The sequence below is a fragment of the Salvelinus alpinus genome, chromosome 34 (assembly GCF_045679555.1).
Source record: "Salvelinus alpinus chromosome 34, SLU_Salpinus.1, whole genome shotgun sequence".
NCBI lineage: Eukaryota > Metazoa > Chordata > Actinopteri > Salmoniformes > Salmonidae > Salvelinus > Salvelinus alpinus.
This window is the reverse complement of record NC_092119.1, coordinates 3,354,144-3,373,241: the sequence shown is the minus strand read 5'-3', so window position 1 is coordinate 3,373,241 and position 19,098 is coordinate 3,354,144. Positions and strand designations below refer to the sequence as shown.

The 19,098-nt window shown below is 43.1% G+C and overlaps 2 protein-coding genes across 7 annotated transcripts in view; one reads left to right on the top strand and one right to left on the bottom strand.

The window, feature by feature from the left end:
* Window positions 1-4,020: 4,020 nt before the first annotated feature.
* On the bottom strand, window positions 4,021-18,394 carry LOC139563423 (atlastin-1-like). The gene is made up of 15 exons (XM_071382083.1): window positions 18,210-18,394; window positions 15,198-15,448; window positions 14,588-14,722; window positions 13,847-13,951; window positions 12,830-12,880; window positions 12,600-12,656; window positions 12,100-12,192; window positions 10,965-11,103; window positions 10,432-10,559; window positions 10,035-10,091; window positions 9,879-9,950; window positions 9,286-9,438; window positions 7,315-7,593; window positions 6,752-6,766; window positions 4,021-5,555 (listed from the first exon to the last, which is right to left on the bottom strand). Exons 1-15 carry the CDS (start codon window positions 18,241-18,243, stop codon window positions 5,430-5,432), a joined length of 1,695 nt encoding a protein of 564 aa, XP_071238184.1. The 5' UTR covers window positions 18,244-18,394; the 3' UTR covers window positions 4,021-5,429.
* A 105-nt stretch (window positions 18,395-18,499) lies between these two features.
* LOC139563421 (mitogen-activated protein kinase kinase kinase kinase 5-like) overlaps window positions 18,500-19,098 on the top strand; it is a 130,833-nt gene continuing 130,234 nt past the window's right edge. For 4 of the 6 annotated variants that reach the window (XM_071382081.1, XM_071382082.1, XM_071382080.1 and 1 more), the window contains exon 1: window positions 18,723-18,894. The gene's annotated coding sequence lies outside the window, so the exon portion shown is untranslated. The other 2 variants (XM_071382078.1, XM_071382079.1) reach the window with 2 other exon arrangements.

Below are 19,098 nucleotides of genomic sequence, written 5' to 3'. Positions count from 1 at the left end.
TATTATTGAACTTTTCAACAATTTTAATGTGATATATTGTAATTGTCATCAATACTTCCTTTTTTATATAAGACAATCCTCTAAAACTTCTGTAATTGTCTTTCTGAAGATTTTGAAGTTCTGATATGGAACAGGTCTTCATGAAGACCTGGCGCTTTGTAGGATACACTACAGCGTTCCATGTCAGGAACTTGGCTCTGTGCATCACTATACGTCATAATTAATGATTTAAAACACATAAGCTACTGGAAACATATCTTCAGCCCAAATTACACCCTATTCCCTATGAGCCCTGGTCAAAAGTAGTGCACTACATAGGGCAGTGTTTCCCTGGTCCTCCAGTACCCCCAACAGTACACCAACCCTGGTTCTCCAGTACCCCCAAAAGTCCAGTACCCCCAAAAGGAGGACCAGGGTTGGGGGTACAGGAGGACCGGCGTTGGTCTACTGTTGGGGGTACAGGAGGACCGGGGTTAGTCTACTGTTGGCGTTACAGGAGGACCGGGGTTGTGGGGGTACAGGAGGACCGGGGTTGTGGGGGTACAGGAGGACCAGGGTTGGGAAACACCGATATAGGGAATAGGATGCCATTTGGGTTACTGCCTAATATAACACTAATGATTCAGATGTCCCAAGATGCCTTAGCTTTGCCAAAACAAACATCTGAAGTGCATTTCCTGATAATCTTCTGTATGTGAATGTACTCTGGCTGGACCCCAAATGGAACCCTATTCCCTATATAGTGCACTACTTTAGACCAGAGCCCTATGGAACCCTATTCCCTATATAGTGCACTACTTTAGACCAGAGCCCTATGGAACCCTATTCCCTATATAGTGCACTACTTTATACCAGAGCCCTATGGCAACCTATTCCCTATATAGTGCACTACTTTAGACTACGGGCTCTGGTCAAACATATTGCACTATGGGAATAAGATGCGGTTTGGGAAGTTGCCTCTGATAATTGGTTATTTTCTGGATGTGGGTTTTGTAATGCCTTTTATTATGTTGTGATGGATTGATGGTGACTGTCTCCGCTCTGAGCTTAGTAAACCACAGTTACTAAGCTATGCAATAACAACTAGTTATGTCACCATACAGCTAGTTATGACCCGTCTGTTCTTAATGATGTCACCATACAGCTAGTTACGACCCGTCTGTTCTTAATGATGTCACCATACAGCTAGTTACGACCCGTCTGTTCTTAATGATGTCACCATACAGCTAGTTACGACCCGTCTGTTCTTAATGGTGTCACCATACAGCTAGTTACGACCCGTCTGTTCTTAATGGTGTCACCATACAGCTAGTTACGACCCGTCTGTTAATGATGTCACCATACAGCTAGTTACGACCAGTCTGTTCTTAATGGTGTCACCATACAGCTAGTTACGACCAGTCTGTTCTTAATGGTGTCACCATACAGCTAGTTACGACCCGTCTGTTCTTAATGATGTCACCATACAGCTAGTTACGACCCGTCTGTTAATGGTGTCACCATACAGCTAGTTACGACCCGTCTGTTCTTAACCTCATGAAGTGCAGATGCAGGACAAAAGCAATAGCTTGCTGCGAAAACAACTCTTTTTTTTCTCAAGCCTGTGGAAAAGGGAAGAGGGACCAAACAGCTAGTCTGTCTTTTTCCTCCAACCGATGCCTGTTTTTCATTCAAAACCCCAAACTATGCACTCAAGTAATACACACTCCTCTTGTGTACAGTCAATTTCTTTCATCTGTAATTGTAACTATTGTCTTTTGAAAAAGCAACTATCAATAAATTATTTAAACCTATTGATTTTATTTATTTTTAAATTCTCGTTTCATATTTGTAACACCATTCTGACAGAAACGTACAAAACCTGACCAACATCGTGTTTTTTTTAAACGAGTCCACACCGGGGTGGTGTTCGAGGGGAAAAACAAAGTGAGCGCTTCGTATTGGAGTGCAGCCTACTGGTAGCCTCCCGTTTCAATCCGTTTCAATCCGTTTGGTTCCTGATGAACACGACGTGACGTTCTCCTTTTTAGATAATTAAATCACTGTATGTTGAAGATCAGACAGAGACATTTTCTCCCATTTTTAATTAAAAACGCTGATGTCTTGTAGTGAATGTTACATTATACGACGATGAACAAATCACCGTGCCTCATGTATTTGGCTGTGTGCTCCCAAATGGCTCCCTAATCCCTATATGGTGCACTATTTCTGACCAGAGAAGTAGTGCACTGTATAGGGGAAGGGGTTCCATTCGGGACTCGGAACTCTGTTACAGTACAAACCTCTTTGGTCAGACCTTTATAACCATGACAACAACCTGACATGTAAATTAACATTGAAAAACAAAATGGCCCCCAAAAAAAGCTGGTTAATTTTTGGGATGCAAGATAAGGTTAAATGGCTTTGATCCGTGGTCTTTAAAATGTATTACTATACAGGACCAGTGGACACACCTACTCCATGGTCTTTAAAATGTATAAATATACAGTACCAGTGGACACACCTACTCCATGGTCTTTAAAATGTATTACTATACAGTACCAGTGGACACACCTACTCCATGGTCTTTAATATGTATAAATATACAGTACCAGTGGACACACCTACTCATTCAAGGGTTGTAATTTATTTTTACTATTTTCTACATTGTAGAATAATAGTGACGACAAACTATGAAATAATGTAGTAACCAAAAAAGTGTTAAACAAATCAACATATTTTAGATTTTTAAAGTAGCCACCCTTTACCTTGATGGCTTTGCATTCTCTTGTCATTCTCTCAAGGGTGGCTACTTTGAAGAATCTAAAATATATGTTGATTTGTTTAACACTTTTTTGGTTACTACATGATTCCATATGTGTTATTTCATAGTTTATGTCGTCACTATTCTACAATGTAGAAAATAGTAAAAATAAAAACCCTTGAATGAGTAGGTGTCCAAACTTTTGACTAGTACTGTACATATTGTTTTCTCATAAAAATTCTATGCAATTCAATCTACAAATGTAACAGTTCTCTGACATATATTGTTTCCGACAATAACACAACCACTGGTTAACAGGCCCAAGCCGTTTGGGAGACAGAAGTTTAGCTCATCAGAAAGGTACACAACAGGATCACAGAGTTATTAGCCCGCTAAATTGCCAAAACATTTTGAAATAACTTTTTTAATTTTTTGGAAAGATAAGCTTTAAATGAGCATGATCTAATGGACTAAACCAAAACAGGTTTAACTTTCTTAAAGACATGCTCCGGTGACTAAGTATTTTTTAAACTTCCCGCTGGGTAAGTCAATGTATAATTTATACATGCAGAAAAACTTACCTCAATTAGCCACAAAATCCCTAGTTTGAAAGCAACTTTTCTTGAAGCTGTGCGGTTACATTTTCCCTACATTTCCCCCCACGAAGGGCCAGCCCCAGCCAATGAGCCCCTCGTATTTGAGTGACCGCTAGCAAGAGGCCTGCCCAGAGTTATCCAATGAGGTTGCAGGGCGGGCCCAACCGCTCAGTGGACGCAGCGAGGAAAGAGAGGGCAATGACGTTGTGCACATACTGTGCGTGACATAGTATTCCACTTTCAGAACTACTGGAGAATCTCTAATGAATCAGTAAATCAACAGTTATTTCGGGTTTATTAAAGTTAGCTGGTTAACTCAACGATCCCGTGTTGTGGTTTACCCCTCTAGGGCATCCTCCTTTTATCTTTACCATGCAGTAGTCCAGACAGACAGACAGCCTAAAGAAGTATAGAGTGTGTTGTGGTTTGCCAACTACTATGGTCACAGCTGCATGACAAGGACTACAGGAGTTGGCAAGACCGTACAAACCAGGCTAGTAGGAGGGATCTATGAAGATATTTCATGAGCAGTAAACTCATTCTAGAACTGATTCTGTGTGTTCCAGTGCTTTGCTAGAACATTCAATTTGTACCAACAACAATGGTCGCTCTCTCTCCTCTTCTGTACAATGGACTATTTCCCCCAGCCATCCCTCCACCCACAAAAAGGCCACACACCAGTTCAAAGGATAATACAATTTTCTGTTTTGTAAGTTCATTTATTTACCAAAACTGAGCAGGAAGCAGACCAACATGAAGTGATAGATACATATAATAGATAGTGTGACCTTTTGAACTGTTTAGAATCATTCTCTACCCAGCCCTGTGCTATTAGTTGAAGGCTCTTTGATCCCATCACAAATTACACTGTGGTCAAATTATACATGTCTACAGAACTATCCCGTAACTAACTCAGTGTTGGGGAGTATTTCCACTACTTGAATTACAACTATCGTGTCCCCGCCAGTGAATTCTGTTCCAGTCTAAATTTGTGACCATTTTGAGATACAATAAGATATATTTAAATTCTGTGTGCACATCATGAAAACTAGTGGCAGCCACATACGAAGGAAGACAATGCTGCATGGAACTGTAGATGCACGATATTGGCACACAGTACCCATAGATTGAATAACTAAAAAATAAAAATAAACCATCCCAGTATGATGTGTTTTTCATCATATGATACAAAATGCATCATACAGGGATAATTTCTGTATTTTGAAAGTTACATATCTTTAAGACGCGATCGCCGACAAGCAAAACATTTTAGGACGATGTCAACAATGGACTAATGAAACAAATACCAAAAGATAGTCTTTGGGTGGAGTTTTCCTTTTAAAGTGCCAGAATAAGTACAAGCCCTAAACATGTCAGAAATGTTAACAAATATACCAGACTCAAGATAAGACTGGAGAGCCTAAAATGGTAGACAATAACGATTTACCATGCTGTTGAAAATATGTATATTTTAAGCAAAGATACTGTCTGCAACCAAAAGGGACCCTATTCCCTTTTATTAGGGTGTGATTTAGGATGCATCCATCGTACACGTTTCTTAGATAAAAAGCACTAAACTTGATCAAATATCAATATACATGGGACCCGCCAGTCAGTTACAGGTCAGAGGTCAACTTCAATTAAACCTCTCTCCTCAAAATAGCATAATCAGGTGAACTATTTGTGAAAATCAGCAGCATTGTCTTCAGACAGATGGCTTAGTTTTTTCTAAAAGGGGAACGCGTTGCCAAACTACCAGTGCAGACGGTCGTTCGTCACGCTATCTGACGTAAGACAATCAAATATGCCGTAAACTATAAATTACTCTACTGCACCTATGTTCTCCAAATGAAGGACAATGATAAGTGAAAATCCCCATTTGTTGATAGGGCAGCACCCCCAGTTCAAAGCGAGATTGTGCCTCTGGGACATTACATTGTCCACATTTGGATTTAAAATAGTGAACAAGTCACTGGACTATTCCAGCCAATACCATAGTAAAAGAGGATGCTTCCCTCCTCTCTGTCCATCATGCTACTTAAGAGGTACCCAGCAGTCCCTGCTGTGCTCTAGCCAATCAGGTCACCCAGTCAGTTCCTCTTCCTGGTGGGTTTCTCGGGGGCCTCCCCCTCTTCTTCGGGGGCCTGGGGACCAGAGAACGCATGGTGGTACAGGTGCCCGTGATTGGCTGCAGCGTTATACAGCTTATACAGCGCCTGGAGAAAGGAGGAGGAAATGAGAAGAGGGATCGTAACTATCTGGCCAAGAAGAGAGGGCATTTAAATAAATCATTGTCAGAATCCTCAAGATCGTTGGTTCCAAATGTGTCTAGATACAGAAACGGCACTTCCTAGACAACATCTAGCCTTCTACAGAACCTGTGAACAACAGGAGAGGAAGAGGGTGCATTTCAGACTAACCAATAGGGAGAGGAAGAGGGTGCATTTCAGACTAACCAATATTGGAATGCATCCAGTAGGACCTATACCATAGAGATGGATTGAAACATCCAGTAGGGACCTATACCATAGAGATGGATTGAAACATCCAGTAGGACCTATACCATAGAGATGGATTGAAACATCCAGTAGGGACCTATACCATAGAGATGGATTGAAACATCCAGTAGGACCTATACCATAGAGATGGATTGAAACATCCAGTAGGGACCTATACCATAGAGATGGATTGAAACATCCAGTAGGGACCTATACCATAGAGATGGATTGAAACATCCAGTAGGACCTATACCATAGAGATGGATTGAAACATCCAGTAGGACCTATACCATAGAGATGGATTGAAACATCCAGTAGGGACCTATACCATAGAGATGGATTGAAACATCCAGTAGGACCTATACCATAGAGATGGATTGAAACATCCAGTAGGGACCTATACCATAGAGATGGATTGAAACATCCAGTAGGACCTATATCATAGAGATGGATTGAAACATCCAGTAGGACCTATACCATAGAGATGGATTGAAACATCCAGTAGGACCTATATCATAGAGATGGATTGAAACATCCAGTAGGACCTATACCATAGAGATGGATTGAAACATCCAGTAGGGACCTATACCATAGAGATGGATTGAAACATCCAGTAGGACCTATACCATAGAGATGGATTGAAACATCCAGTAGGGACCTATATCATAGAGATGGATTGAAACATCCAGTAGGGACCTATATCATAGAGATGGATTGAAACATCCAGTAGGGACCTATATCATAGAGATGGATTGAAACATCCAGTAGGGACCTATACCATAGAGATGGATTGAAACATCCAGTAGACCCTATACCATCTGTGCCATTATGGATAAACTAGTTCTATCCATCTGGAGTTCTCTTTTTATCTCTATGGCCTAACACTGACTGACAGAGCACAACTCCCCACTCACCTCATTTGTGCTTCCCTGTTGCAAAACATAGAGGAAAAACATAAACACAGGTCTTAGACAAATCATTTAAAATAAATCAAATGTAATATGAAATATTTACATGTTTGAAATGTTTTCTTCAGCTCCAACTCTAAAGACAACACGTTGCGATTATTTCCAGATTGTTCAACACAGTAAAATGTGTTGTATGTCGCCACCTAGTGGTTTAAATGCTCTATAGCTTACTTATACACAACATCTCTAGTTAAAACTGAGGATCCTTCTGGTTTAGGAGTCCATAAACTTTTAATCCCTTTATGGTACACACATTGATATGATAACGCACATTGTCATAGAGCGTATGTACGGTGTCCATTTTAGGACATCCTCAGCCTCAAGCCTTCCTCGAGTCATTCCTTTTCCTTCTTTGAGTCAATCCCTTCATGAAGGAGTGAGATTTAACACAATGGACGGGGTGAGGTATGAGACTGAGGATATCCTAAAAATGGACACCGTACCTCTGGCTATACACTAAAATATAGAATAAAATACAATTTGGGCATAGCCCAGGTCTGGGGACCTACCTGGTCCCAGAGTGCTCCAGCCACCTGGTCGATGACCTGGCCCAGCTCTCGGTACTCCCCGGAGTAACGTATATAGGCCCAGGTACACAGGGTGATCAGCGTCAGGCCCAGAATCATGTTACACACGCTGGCGATGATGTCAACCCCCACGAAGCCCGTGATGCCCGCCGCCACGTACATGATGAAGATGACCACGAACAGCGTGGCCGGGGTGCGGGCGGCGTGGAAGATGTTCTTGGAGTCGTTGTGCTTGATGTACTGGTTGAACACCTCGTCCACCTGGAACAGAGTTGGTTATAGGGGAATTACCACAGTGGGGGGGGGGGGGGGTCCATTCAATCTGCTCAGAAGATCTGCGCTACGGCAGAATTCTAATTTAAAAAGGTAATTTCCGATTGACCCGTAGTCTTTATTTTATATACATTTTGGACCTTTTATTTGAACAGGAAGTCAACATTGAGACAGAGGGTCTCATTTCCAGGTGAGCCCTGTGAACACAATACACAGAGACATACAATATACACATTTAAAACGACACGTTCAAATACACAAAAAAAAACACAATCATAAAGGAAAGTTAAATTCATCAGTTCCTGTAGGTTCCCTCTATTAGTGGGGAAGTTCTAATGGGTAACAGGGTTAGAACATTTTGTTTGCTTGCTGACCGCCATAATACCAAAGAAGAAGAAGGGTCCCTCTGCTGGGTAGTGAATTGCAAAGCAGACACTTCAAACCATGAGCACCAAGGAGCGTTCAAAAGAATCCCAGTACAAAGTTGTGTTAAGGCCGAAATCGGTGGATGTGTATAAAATGATTTCAAAGGCCTTGAATATCCCTTGGTAAAGACGATTATTAAGAAACGGAAGGTGTATGGCACTACCAAGACCCTGCCTAGGTCAGGTCGTCGCTCCAACCTGCATGTGTAACAGTATAACTTTAGTCCGTCCCCTCGCCCCGGGCGCGAACCAGGGACCCTCTGCACACATCAACAACAGTCACCCACGAAGCATCGTTACCCATCGCTCCACAAAAGCCGCGGCCCTTGCAGAGCAAGGGGAACCACTACTTCAAGGTCTCAAAGCGAGTGACGTCACCGATTTGAAACGCTATTAGCGCGCACCACCGCTAACTAGCTAGCCATTTCACATCGGTTACACATGACTGAGCCAGTAGGAGACTGATCAGAGAGAGGCTACTAAGAGTTCAATGGCAACTTGGAAAGAGCTACAGGCTTTTATTTCCACGACTGGTCACAGTGCGCACGTGACAACAATGTCTGCCGTGTATAGTAGCGTGGCCCGAAGGAAGCCATTACTCCAGAAAAGCCCACCTTGAATCCTGTTTGAAGGATGGAACAAAAATGTTTAAAAAATAAAACACTAAGGAGATTCTTTAGCTTTATGGCAAAAAGTTTAGTGGTCTGAAGAAACAAGAACTGAACCTTTTGGCCTAAATGCAAAGCGTTACGTCTGGTGCAAATCCAACACGGCACATCCCCCAATGAACACCATCCCTACTGTGAAGCGTGGTGGTGGCAGCACCATGTTATGGAGAAGTTTCTGATCAAGATAGAACAGGAAACTATAATGTAGCAATGTACAGAAAAAGTCCTTGAGGAAAAGCTGCTGCCCTCTGCGAGAAAGCTGAAACTGGGACGGAAGTTCACCTTTCGGCATGACAACGAAACACACAGTCAAAGCTACAGTGGAGTGGCTAAGGAATAAATTACTTAGAGATTGCGTGACTTGAAGATTGCTTTCCATCAACGCTCCTCCAGGAACTTGAACGAGCTTGAACAGTTTTGTTAAAGACCAATTGTCTAAGCTGTGCAAAGTAGGTAGAGAGCTATCCCACCTGTAACATACCACAAAAGAGGGAATTTCCTATTGGGTTAATGGTTATAAGAAATATGTTGGTTTCCCGAGCAAGAGACAGGGGGTTCAGATCCCACCTGTGCTTCCTGTGACATACCTCTCCCTCCAGCTGTAGCAGGTAGCGTCGGCTAAACTCCTCCCCTCCCATCTTCTTGACCCCCCGGAACACCTGGAGGGCTTCCTCTCTGATGTCACTGTGTCTGGCCTGGAGCTCTGCCGGAGCCAGGAAGGGCCGGTCCCCACCACACACCTGGGGAGAGAGGAGGAGGAGTGGATGGGAGAGAAAGGGGGAGGAATGGAGGAGAGAGAAAGGGGGAGGAGAGAGAGGGGGGAGAGGTTGAGGAGGGGTGAAATTGAGTATTCACTCTTCAGGAGAATGACTATTGGTCGGGGGGGAGGGGCGGACAACAGTAGGTCTCAGGACAACAGTAGGTCTCAGGGCAACAGTCGGTCTCTGGACAACAGTCGGTCTCTGGACAACAGTCGGTCTCTGGACAACAGTCGGTCTCTGGACAACAGTCGGTCTCTGGACAACAGTAGGTCTCTGGACAACAGTAGGTCTCTGGACAACAGTAGGTCTCTGGACAACAGTAGGTCTCTGGACAACAGTAGGTCTCAGATAGGCAGCAGCATTAGAATTGGAGATAAGCCCGGATAAGTCCGTAACAGAATACAGCCCTGCCTTGTCACCTGCTCCATCTTCTTGTTGTACAGGTCCCTGGCTGCTGCCACTGCTGCCAGGTTGTTGGCCTCTGCTGTGGCCTGAGGAACACCACACGGTTATATTCATCAGGTAATAATGGATTATAATGATGGAAGAAAGTATACAACACAAGACATTGGTACCTGCAGCATGGATTTCGGGTGTGGCAGCTCCTCCCCCTGGTAGATTTTGATGTATGCCTGGGGGGGGGGGGGGAATTGTCATCAACAAACACCGACATTACTCAACATTTCAATATCATTATATTCACTGGTTGGTTGAAGCATTCACTCCATTGTGAACATCTGTTGATGCACATTGTTTAACCTAAACCTAACCCTAAACTAAACCTACCCTTAAACTAAACCTAAACCTAACCTAAACTAAACCTAACCTAAACCTAAACCTAACCTAAACTAGAGTAGCCTGGTCCCAGATTTATTTGTGCTGTCTTGTTAACTTCTAACAACAACCATAGGACTTGTGGTAAAACAGCACAAACAGATCAGGAACCGGGCTTAAATCGATAGACCCCCGGACCTTGAAGTACTCCAGCAGGCCTCTGCAGGTGATGTTGCTGCCGTTGATCTCCTTGACATCCAGGTTCTTGGGACTCAGAAGCCACGGGACCAGGATCTGCAGGTTGTTGATGAACTCACGGTCGATCTCTGAACACAGGTCAGGGAGAAATGAGATTAGGAGAGTGGTAGGGTTGCCTATCCTGCCTCGAGCTGAGCTTGAACCAGCGACCATTTGCACACAAGTTAAGGAGAGGCAACATTAACCAAATAAGAAAATAAGAATTTGTTCATAGTTGACTTGCCTAGTTAAATAAAGGTAAAAAAGAATTAAAGTTAGATGTTAATTTGATGCGATTTCATTTTACAGGAACATGACCAATCACCCCAAAGTGTGTTTAAATTCATAAATGGGATTGGTCTGTGTTTTGTGTTTAAATTAATCAACGTTCTGTGGTGTTTAATTTCATCAATGTGATTAGTCTGTTGTTTTGTCATCACAAAGTGTGTTGTGTTTGTTTTAAGACCACCAAGATGACAAAATATGTATTGTACCTTTGAGTCTGCCGTCGAAGTTAGGGTTGGTGGCCACTTTGAGTCCGGGGTGGGGCATCAGGAAGCAGGAGATGTTGGTAAAGCAGGAGTGGATGTGTTTACGAACGTTCTGCAGCTCCTCGTGTTGATTCTCTGAGATCTACAACACAGAACCACAGACACAAACACTCAACCACAGACACACAACACTCAACCACAGACACACAACACTCAACCACAGACACACAACACTCAACCACAGACACACAACCGCACAACCACAGACACACAATATGCAACCACAGACACAAACACGCAACCACAGACACACAACCGCATAACCACAGACACACAACCGCATAACCACAGACACACAACCGCATAACCACAGACACACAACCGCATAACCACAGACACACAACCGCATAACCACAGACACACAACCGCATAACCACAGACACACAACCGCATAACCACAGACACACAACCACATAACCACAGACACGCAACCACAGACACACAACACGCAACCACAGACACACAACCGCATAACCACAGACACAAACACAAGATCAGTTGGTAACAGGGTACTGCTACCAAATCCAAGGTCATGGGTTCAATTCCTGCAGAGGATTAGAGGGATCTGTATGTTTGTTTGGATTAAAGTGTCTTCTTATATTACTATTTACATCATTATCATTATAATCATTATCGTTATAATCATTATCATTATAACCATTATCGTTATTATTATCCTTATAATCATTATCATCATTATCGTTATTATCCTTATAATCATTGTCGTTATTATTATTATCCTTATAATCATTATCTTTATATTCATTATAATCGTTATTAATTGTATTATAATTATTATAATCATCATTATTATTATTATTATCAATATCAGTATTATTATCATCATTATTATCATTATTAGTATCATTATTATCAGTATTATTATTTTCATCAGTACTATTATTATTATTATCATCAGTACTATTATTATTATTATTATCATTATTTCAACTAACATGATCATGTCGCATAAATAGCAGCCTTTTAGTTTCAAGTAACGACACTGTGTTAATATAACTCTTGTTGTTGTTATCTTTATATGAACCACTATAATCATTGTTCATCTGTGACCTCTGACCTTGAGTCTTTTCTCCAGGAACTTCATGCCTCCTTCCTGCCCGTAGCCAAACTCGTAGGGAAAACTCCAATCCCGGACCAGGAATATCATGGACTGGAACAATACAGACATGGCTTCACTAAGTTACGGTGCAGTGTGGCAAAGCATTAGCAAGGAAAGTCTCTGAGCTACCAAAGTAAATAGGACCTAAATAATTATTGCTCTGGTGAATCAGCCTCGTTAAACCAGCCTGATTTAAACCAGCCTTCTGGTAAACTGAATCATCCTTGTTAAACCAGTCTTCTGGTAAACTGAATTAGCCTTGTTAAACCAGCCTCGTCAAACCAGTCTTCTGGTAAACTGAATTAGCCTCGTCAAACCAGTCTTCTGGTAAACTGAATTAGCCTCGTTAAACCACCCTGATCTCGCGAGCTCACATTCTGTTTCATGAACATCAGCGCAGTGGTCAGTCTGGTTGCACAAGCCTACAACTGAATAACAGAAAGGAGAGAACGTCCTACCTGGAATGGTTTAAGGAAAGTTTCCTCCATAGCCAGTCTGCCATACTCAGTGAAGAGCTACGAAACAACACAAAGAGAGAGGAGAAGAAAAACATTAAATCAACATTGATCACAATCAGGCGTTTTAAAAGTGTTTAGAAAAACGGCTAATTTTAGAGTCATTATGTATTTGAATGTCTCCACAGGGAAAGACCTCAGTGATATTGTAGGTGATGTAATCTCTACTGTACCTGCAAGTGTTGAAGATCATCCTCCTGGACATTCTGGGAGATGTTGTACACCTGGGAAATGAGATTAAACTTTTCTACTTCAACATGTTTTTGGCACAGAAGATCTACCGTTGTCAAGGTCTCTAAGCAGTGTCATTATTTATGTTCAAAGACAGTGTGGTCGTTAGGGGCCAAAGCCACTGTATCTGTTAAGACAGTGGGGTCGTTAGGGGCCAAAGCCACTGTATCTGTTAAGACAGTGGGGTCGTTAGGGGCCAAAGCCACTGTATCTGTTAAGACAGTGGGGTCGTTAGGGGCCAAAGCCACTGTACCTGTTAAGACAGTGGGGTCGTTAGGGGCCAAAGCCACTGTATCTGTTAAGACAGTGGGGTCGTTAGGGGCCAAAGCCACTGTATCTGTTAAGACAGTGGGGTCGTTAGGGGCCAAAGCCACTGTACCTGTTAAGACAGTGGGGTCGTTAGGGGCCAAAGCCACTGTACCTGTTAAGACAGTGGGGTCGTTAGGGGCCAAAGCCACTGTATCTGTTAAGACAGTGGAGTTGTTAGGGCCAAAGCCACTGTACCTGTTAAGACAGTGTGGTCGTTAGGGGCCAAAGCCACTGTACCTGTTAAGACAGTGGAGTTGTTAGGGCCAAAGCCACTGTACCTGTTAAGACAGTGGGGTCGTTAGGGCCAAAGCCACTGTACCTGTTAAGACAGTGGGGTCGTTAGGGCCAAAGCCACTGTATCTGTTAAGACAGTGGGGTCGTTAGGGGCCAAAGCCACTGTATCTGTTAAGACAGTGGGGTCGTTAGGGGCCAAAGCCACTGTATCTGTTAAGACAGTGGGGTCGTTAGGGGCCAAAGCCACTGTATCTGTTAAGACAGTGGGGTCGTTAGGGGCCAAAGCCACTGTATCTGTTAAGACAGTGGGGTCGTTAGGGCCAAAGCCACTGTACCTGTTAAGACAGTGGGGTCGTTAGGGCCAAAGCACCTGTTAAGACAGTGGGGTCGTTAGGGCCAAAGCCACTGTATTGTACCTGCATGGAGCTGATCATAGTGCTCAGTGCGAACACAGTGGCTGAGTCCCTCAACGTCGACTGGCTGTCAAACGTTCCCTGGGTATCCATCAGTAGAACGGCCACCTGAGGGACGAGACAGGAGAACAGAACTCTTCATTCAGCAGTGTTAATGGTATGACAGTTTAACTGGAGAGACAAAACTGAAGATTTACAAGTTCATTTACCTGCAATTCTACACATTTTGCCATGTGGCGGAGTGAAGATTTAGCAATTTTATAACTCATTTCCTGCAATTCTACACCTTTTTGCAACAGGGTGGAGAGAAATATTTGCATAATTACTACAGGTTTTGATAGCTGGCTGCTAGGCTAACTTACCAATCAAAAACATGTTGGCTGACATGTTAGCTAATTAAGTGACTGACAACAAGAGACAAACTGATGATGCACAACCATGTTTACAAATTGTACCTTGTTGTATTCTACTATTATAACTCACAACAGTAAGGTGAGACCCTGACTGAGTTCTGCTGAGCGGGCCCATCCCTGATTAATATCACAGATTGGGCCTCTAACTGTAGTCGTTATACAGAATCTACCTATGGGGCTCTGAGTCAAAAGTAGTGCACTATGTAGGGATTAGGGTCTAAAGTAGTGCACTATGTAGGGATTAGGGTCTAATTTAGTGCACTATGTAGGAAATAGGGTGCCATTTGGGACGTGACCCCTTGAATACAGGTCAAAGGTGAGGATCTGATACCTTGCGCCCATCTGGCTTGTCCACCAGGAAGACTTCGCTCCAGATCTGAATGCCGGTGGTCTCCCTCTCAGATCCACCCCTCCAGGAGAACCCTGTCAGAGGCTCCTCTGACTCCCCCAGCCACTCCTCAGACGCCTGGGGACATTAGATTAGATACAGACTGATTCAGGCGAGAAATACAACACAGATCGAAGCTTCTTGGACCCAATCCTGCTGCTACCATATTAGTCACAAACCTTAAAACAGTAAGACACATCATAACCTTAATCATCACATTATGTCAATGCAGCAACAGTGATGCAAAGTTGAATTATAGATTGTCTCTTACATGCTGAGGGATGGGTCATAGCCGGGTCAAGAGATATGAACACAAGACAATCCCAAAAGCCAGGTGTGACAGGTGTCATTTAACAATGTTGCTTCCTTCCTCACCAGCTCACACAGAGACTGGATCTCTGGACCTCTGTCTCACAAACACAAGTGACCTTCCTAATATCTTAGCCAACTTCGCCACTAAAAAGCATTTCAGCAACATGGATGGAGACATTTCAAGCTGAGGAGTGAGATTACCGATCCCCATCATTTACACAAGCATGACCTTTGAACTCACCTGGCTGTACATGTAACGCAGCATGAAGTCCATGAGGAAGGACTTGCCCTTGCGGAACGCCCCGGCCACAGATATGGCCACCACTTCCCTGTTGTGGACCTCTTCGGCCAATAGGATCCGGCTCAGCGCCGCCTCGTCCAACTCAAAGGTGTGGTCGTCCTTGACAACAAGCACCTGGATAGGCCGCGCCCTTCCATCAGGCTCCTCCTCCTCTGAGCTCCAGTCGTAGGTGGCTTTGTCTGTGAAGGACCCTGTCACATGACACGGGAGGTACAAATTAAAGAATGTTGCACATCCTATAATGCTCTGAAGAGCGTCTGAAATGGCTCCATATTTCCTATGTAGTGCATAGTATAGTGTACGTTTGACCAGAGATCTAAGAGCCCTATATAGTCCACTACCCTATGGGTCCTGTTCAAAAGTAGTGCACTAAAATAGGGAATAGGGTGCCATTTGGAACACCGACTCACACTATAATACTCCCCAATGATTTATTGAGGAACCAATGTTTCAGCACCCAGTACCTCCCTCAGGGTTAAAGGGAAAATGGAGACAGACTTAACGCCAATATCCAGAGGGAGGAGGAATAAACTGAAAAAGATGATGCCATCAAAGCGCACAAAAAAACATGTTTTTGTGAATTGAATTAAAAACCCGGATATGTCAATACCTTTTTCATAATGACAAGTAGTGTTAAAGGTTTGTTAATACCATAACAGCTATCTACCCCGATGGTTAACAGATCAGTATCATCTCATCACAAAAATCTGCATCCCAAATGACATCCTATTCCATATATAGAGTGGGCCCTGGTCAAAAGTAGTGCACTATGTAGTAGTGCCATTTGGGACGCCAACATACTGTAGCTGAGCGAGATGTTAAATCCAGTAATGATTCAAGTTAAGCATTGGTTCAGAACAGAGGATGTGGGTTGAGAAAGAGACAGAGAGAGAGAGAGACAGAGACAGAGACAGAGAGAGACAGAGAGACAGTGAGAGACAGAGAGACAGAGAGAGACAGAGAGGGAGGGAGAGACAGAAAGAGAGAGAGAGAGAGAGAGACAGAGAGAGAGAGAGACAGAGAGACAGAGAGACAGTGAGAGACAGAGAGACAGAGAGAGACAGAGAGGGAGGGAGAGACAGAAAGAGAGAGAGAGAGAGAGAGAGAGAAAGAGAGAGAGACATAGACAGAGAGAGAGACAGAGAGAGAGAGCGAGACAGAGAGCTTTCCTTTCCAGGAAGGCAGTGACTCAGTCTGCCTCTTCACAGTCTCCAGAGGCCTAATGGCTGTGTAGGCCGCAAAATCCTAGCTAGTCTGCTAACAGGGAGAAGACTGAGGAGCACACAGTCACGATATGGTGGCTGTCTATCTTTCGGTGTGTGTGTGGTTAACAATAGACAACATTGAATCATTTTCTCCCCTTGAAGTAATGTGTTGTGTTAGCAGGCTGTTAACACAGAGAAGAGTTGATAAATGGAACGCCCTACTGTCTAAGAATATATCTTATCACCCACAACACTCCAAGCTCTATTTCTGCATTTGTATAAGATGACATAAAAAATAAACATAGCAAGTCTCATTAATACAAAACGGACTAATACTGTAGGTGATAAAGGAAGAGACCATTTTCAAAAACAAAATGAACGCAGAATACAGAACAGAGTTAATCATGTAAACAGTCATGTCATCCTATGTTTCTCAGGTCTGGACTGGGGCATTTATTTATTCTCTCACTAAAAAAAAAGGCCAAAAGCAAAAGCCTGTCCTAAAATAACAGGTATCTCCACATCAAGGCCTCATCCCAAATGGTACACTATTATGTAGTGCACTATATAGGGAATAGGGTGCCATTTGAGACATAGGCTCCTGGTCAAAAGTAGTGCACTATATAGGGAATAGGGTGCCATTTGAGACATAGGCTCCTGGTCAAAAGTAGTGCACTATATAGGGAATAGGGTGTCATTTGAGACATAGGCTCCTGGTCAAAAGTAGTGCACTATATTAGGGAAAAGGGTGTCATTTGGGACACAATCCCAACTTCCAAACTAGCTGTTCCTTGACTCCTGCTCCAGAGCAGCTTCAGACATCAGCAGAGTCTCGGTCTACTCTGTACATGTACTGGGTTAATGCTCATTGCTGCTCAACTCTCGTTGATAATAGAAAAACAACATTCTATGTCACTCTATAGCTTCCAACCCAGTCATTCTAGCGATCACAATAGGCTACATTATGTTGAATGCCCGACAGCTCTTAGCATAGACGATATAGCAGGGTTCTGGTGACGTCTATGGCTCTTAGTATGTTTAATGATGACGGTTGTAAACAAGTTCATTTTAACTATGTGATAACAGACCCAAACGGTATGGCACAATTGGTGTTTATCAAACAGATATGAGATGAACACCAATCAGAAACCAGCGACATACATACAGTCAGTAGCTGAGTGAAATGTAATGCTGAGGATGATGCCATCTGTTTGCCTCAGGTCCACCCATACCCCCTATAGCTAACCCATACCCCCTATAGCCGCGCCGCCTTGACAGGTTTTTGTGTAAGGGCCTGTAAATTAAATCTCTCTAACACTGGTTAATTCTAGCGTTGTGTTTTTATTGCTGTCGTTCGTTATTGTGTGCCGTAATCATTCTAAAGGGTGTGGGGATGAGGATGCTCAGACAGAAGATCCACTGGCCTGTAGACTAGAGTGAAAAGAAATAGACGCTTGGCCTTGGTTGATATGAGTTGATCAGCTGAACGGGGCTTGGTTGGGTCTGGTCCAGGCCAGCGTTTTTGCGATTGTTGAACATTCAATAGATGTAACGGTTTGTTCTGACAACAACATGAAAATTACAACGACTGTCCCATCATTATTCATGCACAAACATCTGATCAGCTGCATTGCTGAGACTCTCCCTAGCCTAGGCTACATTAAATAGGCTAAATAGCGCACCTCTTTTTTTTATGTGCGTCTACAGAAGACCAATTTAGTCATCTTCATAAAGATTAACCACTCACCCCAGCTGTCTCTGTCTTTACGGTTTCTCGCCATGGTGTTCCTCCTTTCTGTTTGACTGTACGTGAGAACCTACGCGGCTGTCATGTAGACACGGGAGCTAAAGGGAGGACCTCTTCAAAACCGACACCGAGGAGGATGCTCATAAAAGAGAGGACGCTGAAGCCGACGGGGAGTTGGGTGTGCAGTATTTGTATAAATTGCAAGGGGGGTGCTGTTTCGATGTTTTGTTTTTCTGGACGTTTGTGGTTCCAGTTGCTTGCTTGTTTACATCGCTAGGTGGCGGTAGTTGCACATCATTTAACAGACAAGAGATTAATTACGTCTTGATAAAAAAAAAAGAAGAAAGATTTCAATAGCATTTTAATCGATTAAATTATGTTAGTTGTTATTGTTTTCTTGTGAAGTCGGTAGGTACCCTTTACAGTTGAATGCATGGGTGACATAAAGTACGTTTTCACTAGTTAGTAGCATGTCGTGTTGTCAACGGGAGGATATGAGACCGTCAGGTTGGTGTTCGAGCTGTGTTTGCCGTTGTTTGAGGGAGAGTGACCTGCCAGCAGAAGTTTACACTTTCTCTGAATAGGAACATTGAATTTATGTTTTGGAAGAAAGGGAATTTTCACACCATAATATTGCCAAATTTAACATATGCCTTTCGTATGTGTAATTTATATGGAGTAAATGGTAAGTTCGCCAACCTAGCTACTGTTTTGGATTAACGTTCGCTAGCCAGCTAACCACTTAACGTTAGCTAGATGGCTACTGTAACGTTAGCTTTGGATAATTTAATTATGTCAATTTAACTACGTTTGAAAAACATTGCCCCGGTAGTTATCTAGCTACAGTGTAAGTAGCTAACTTGACTTACTCTCTAACGTTACAGAGGGT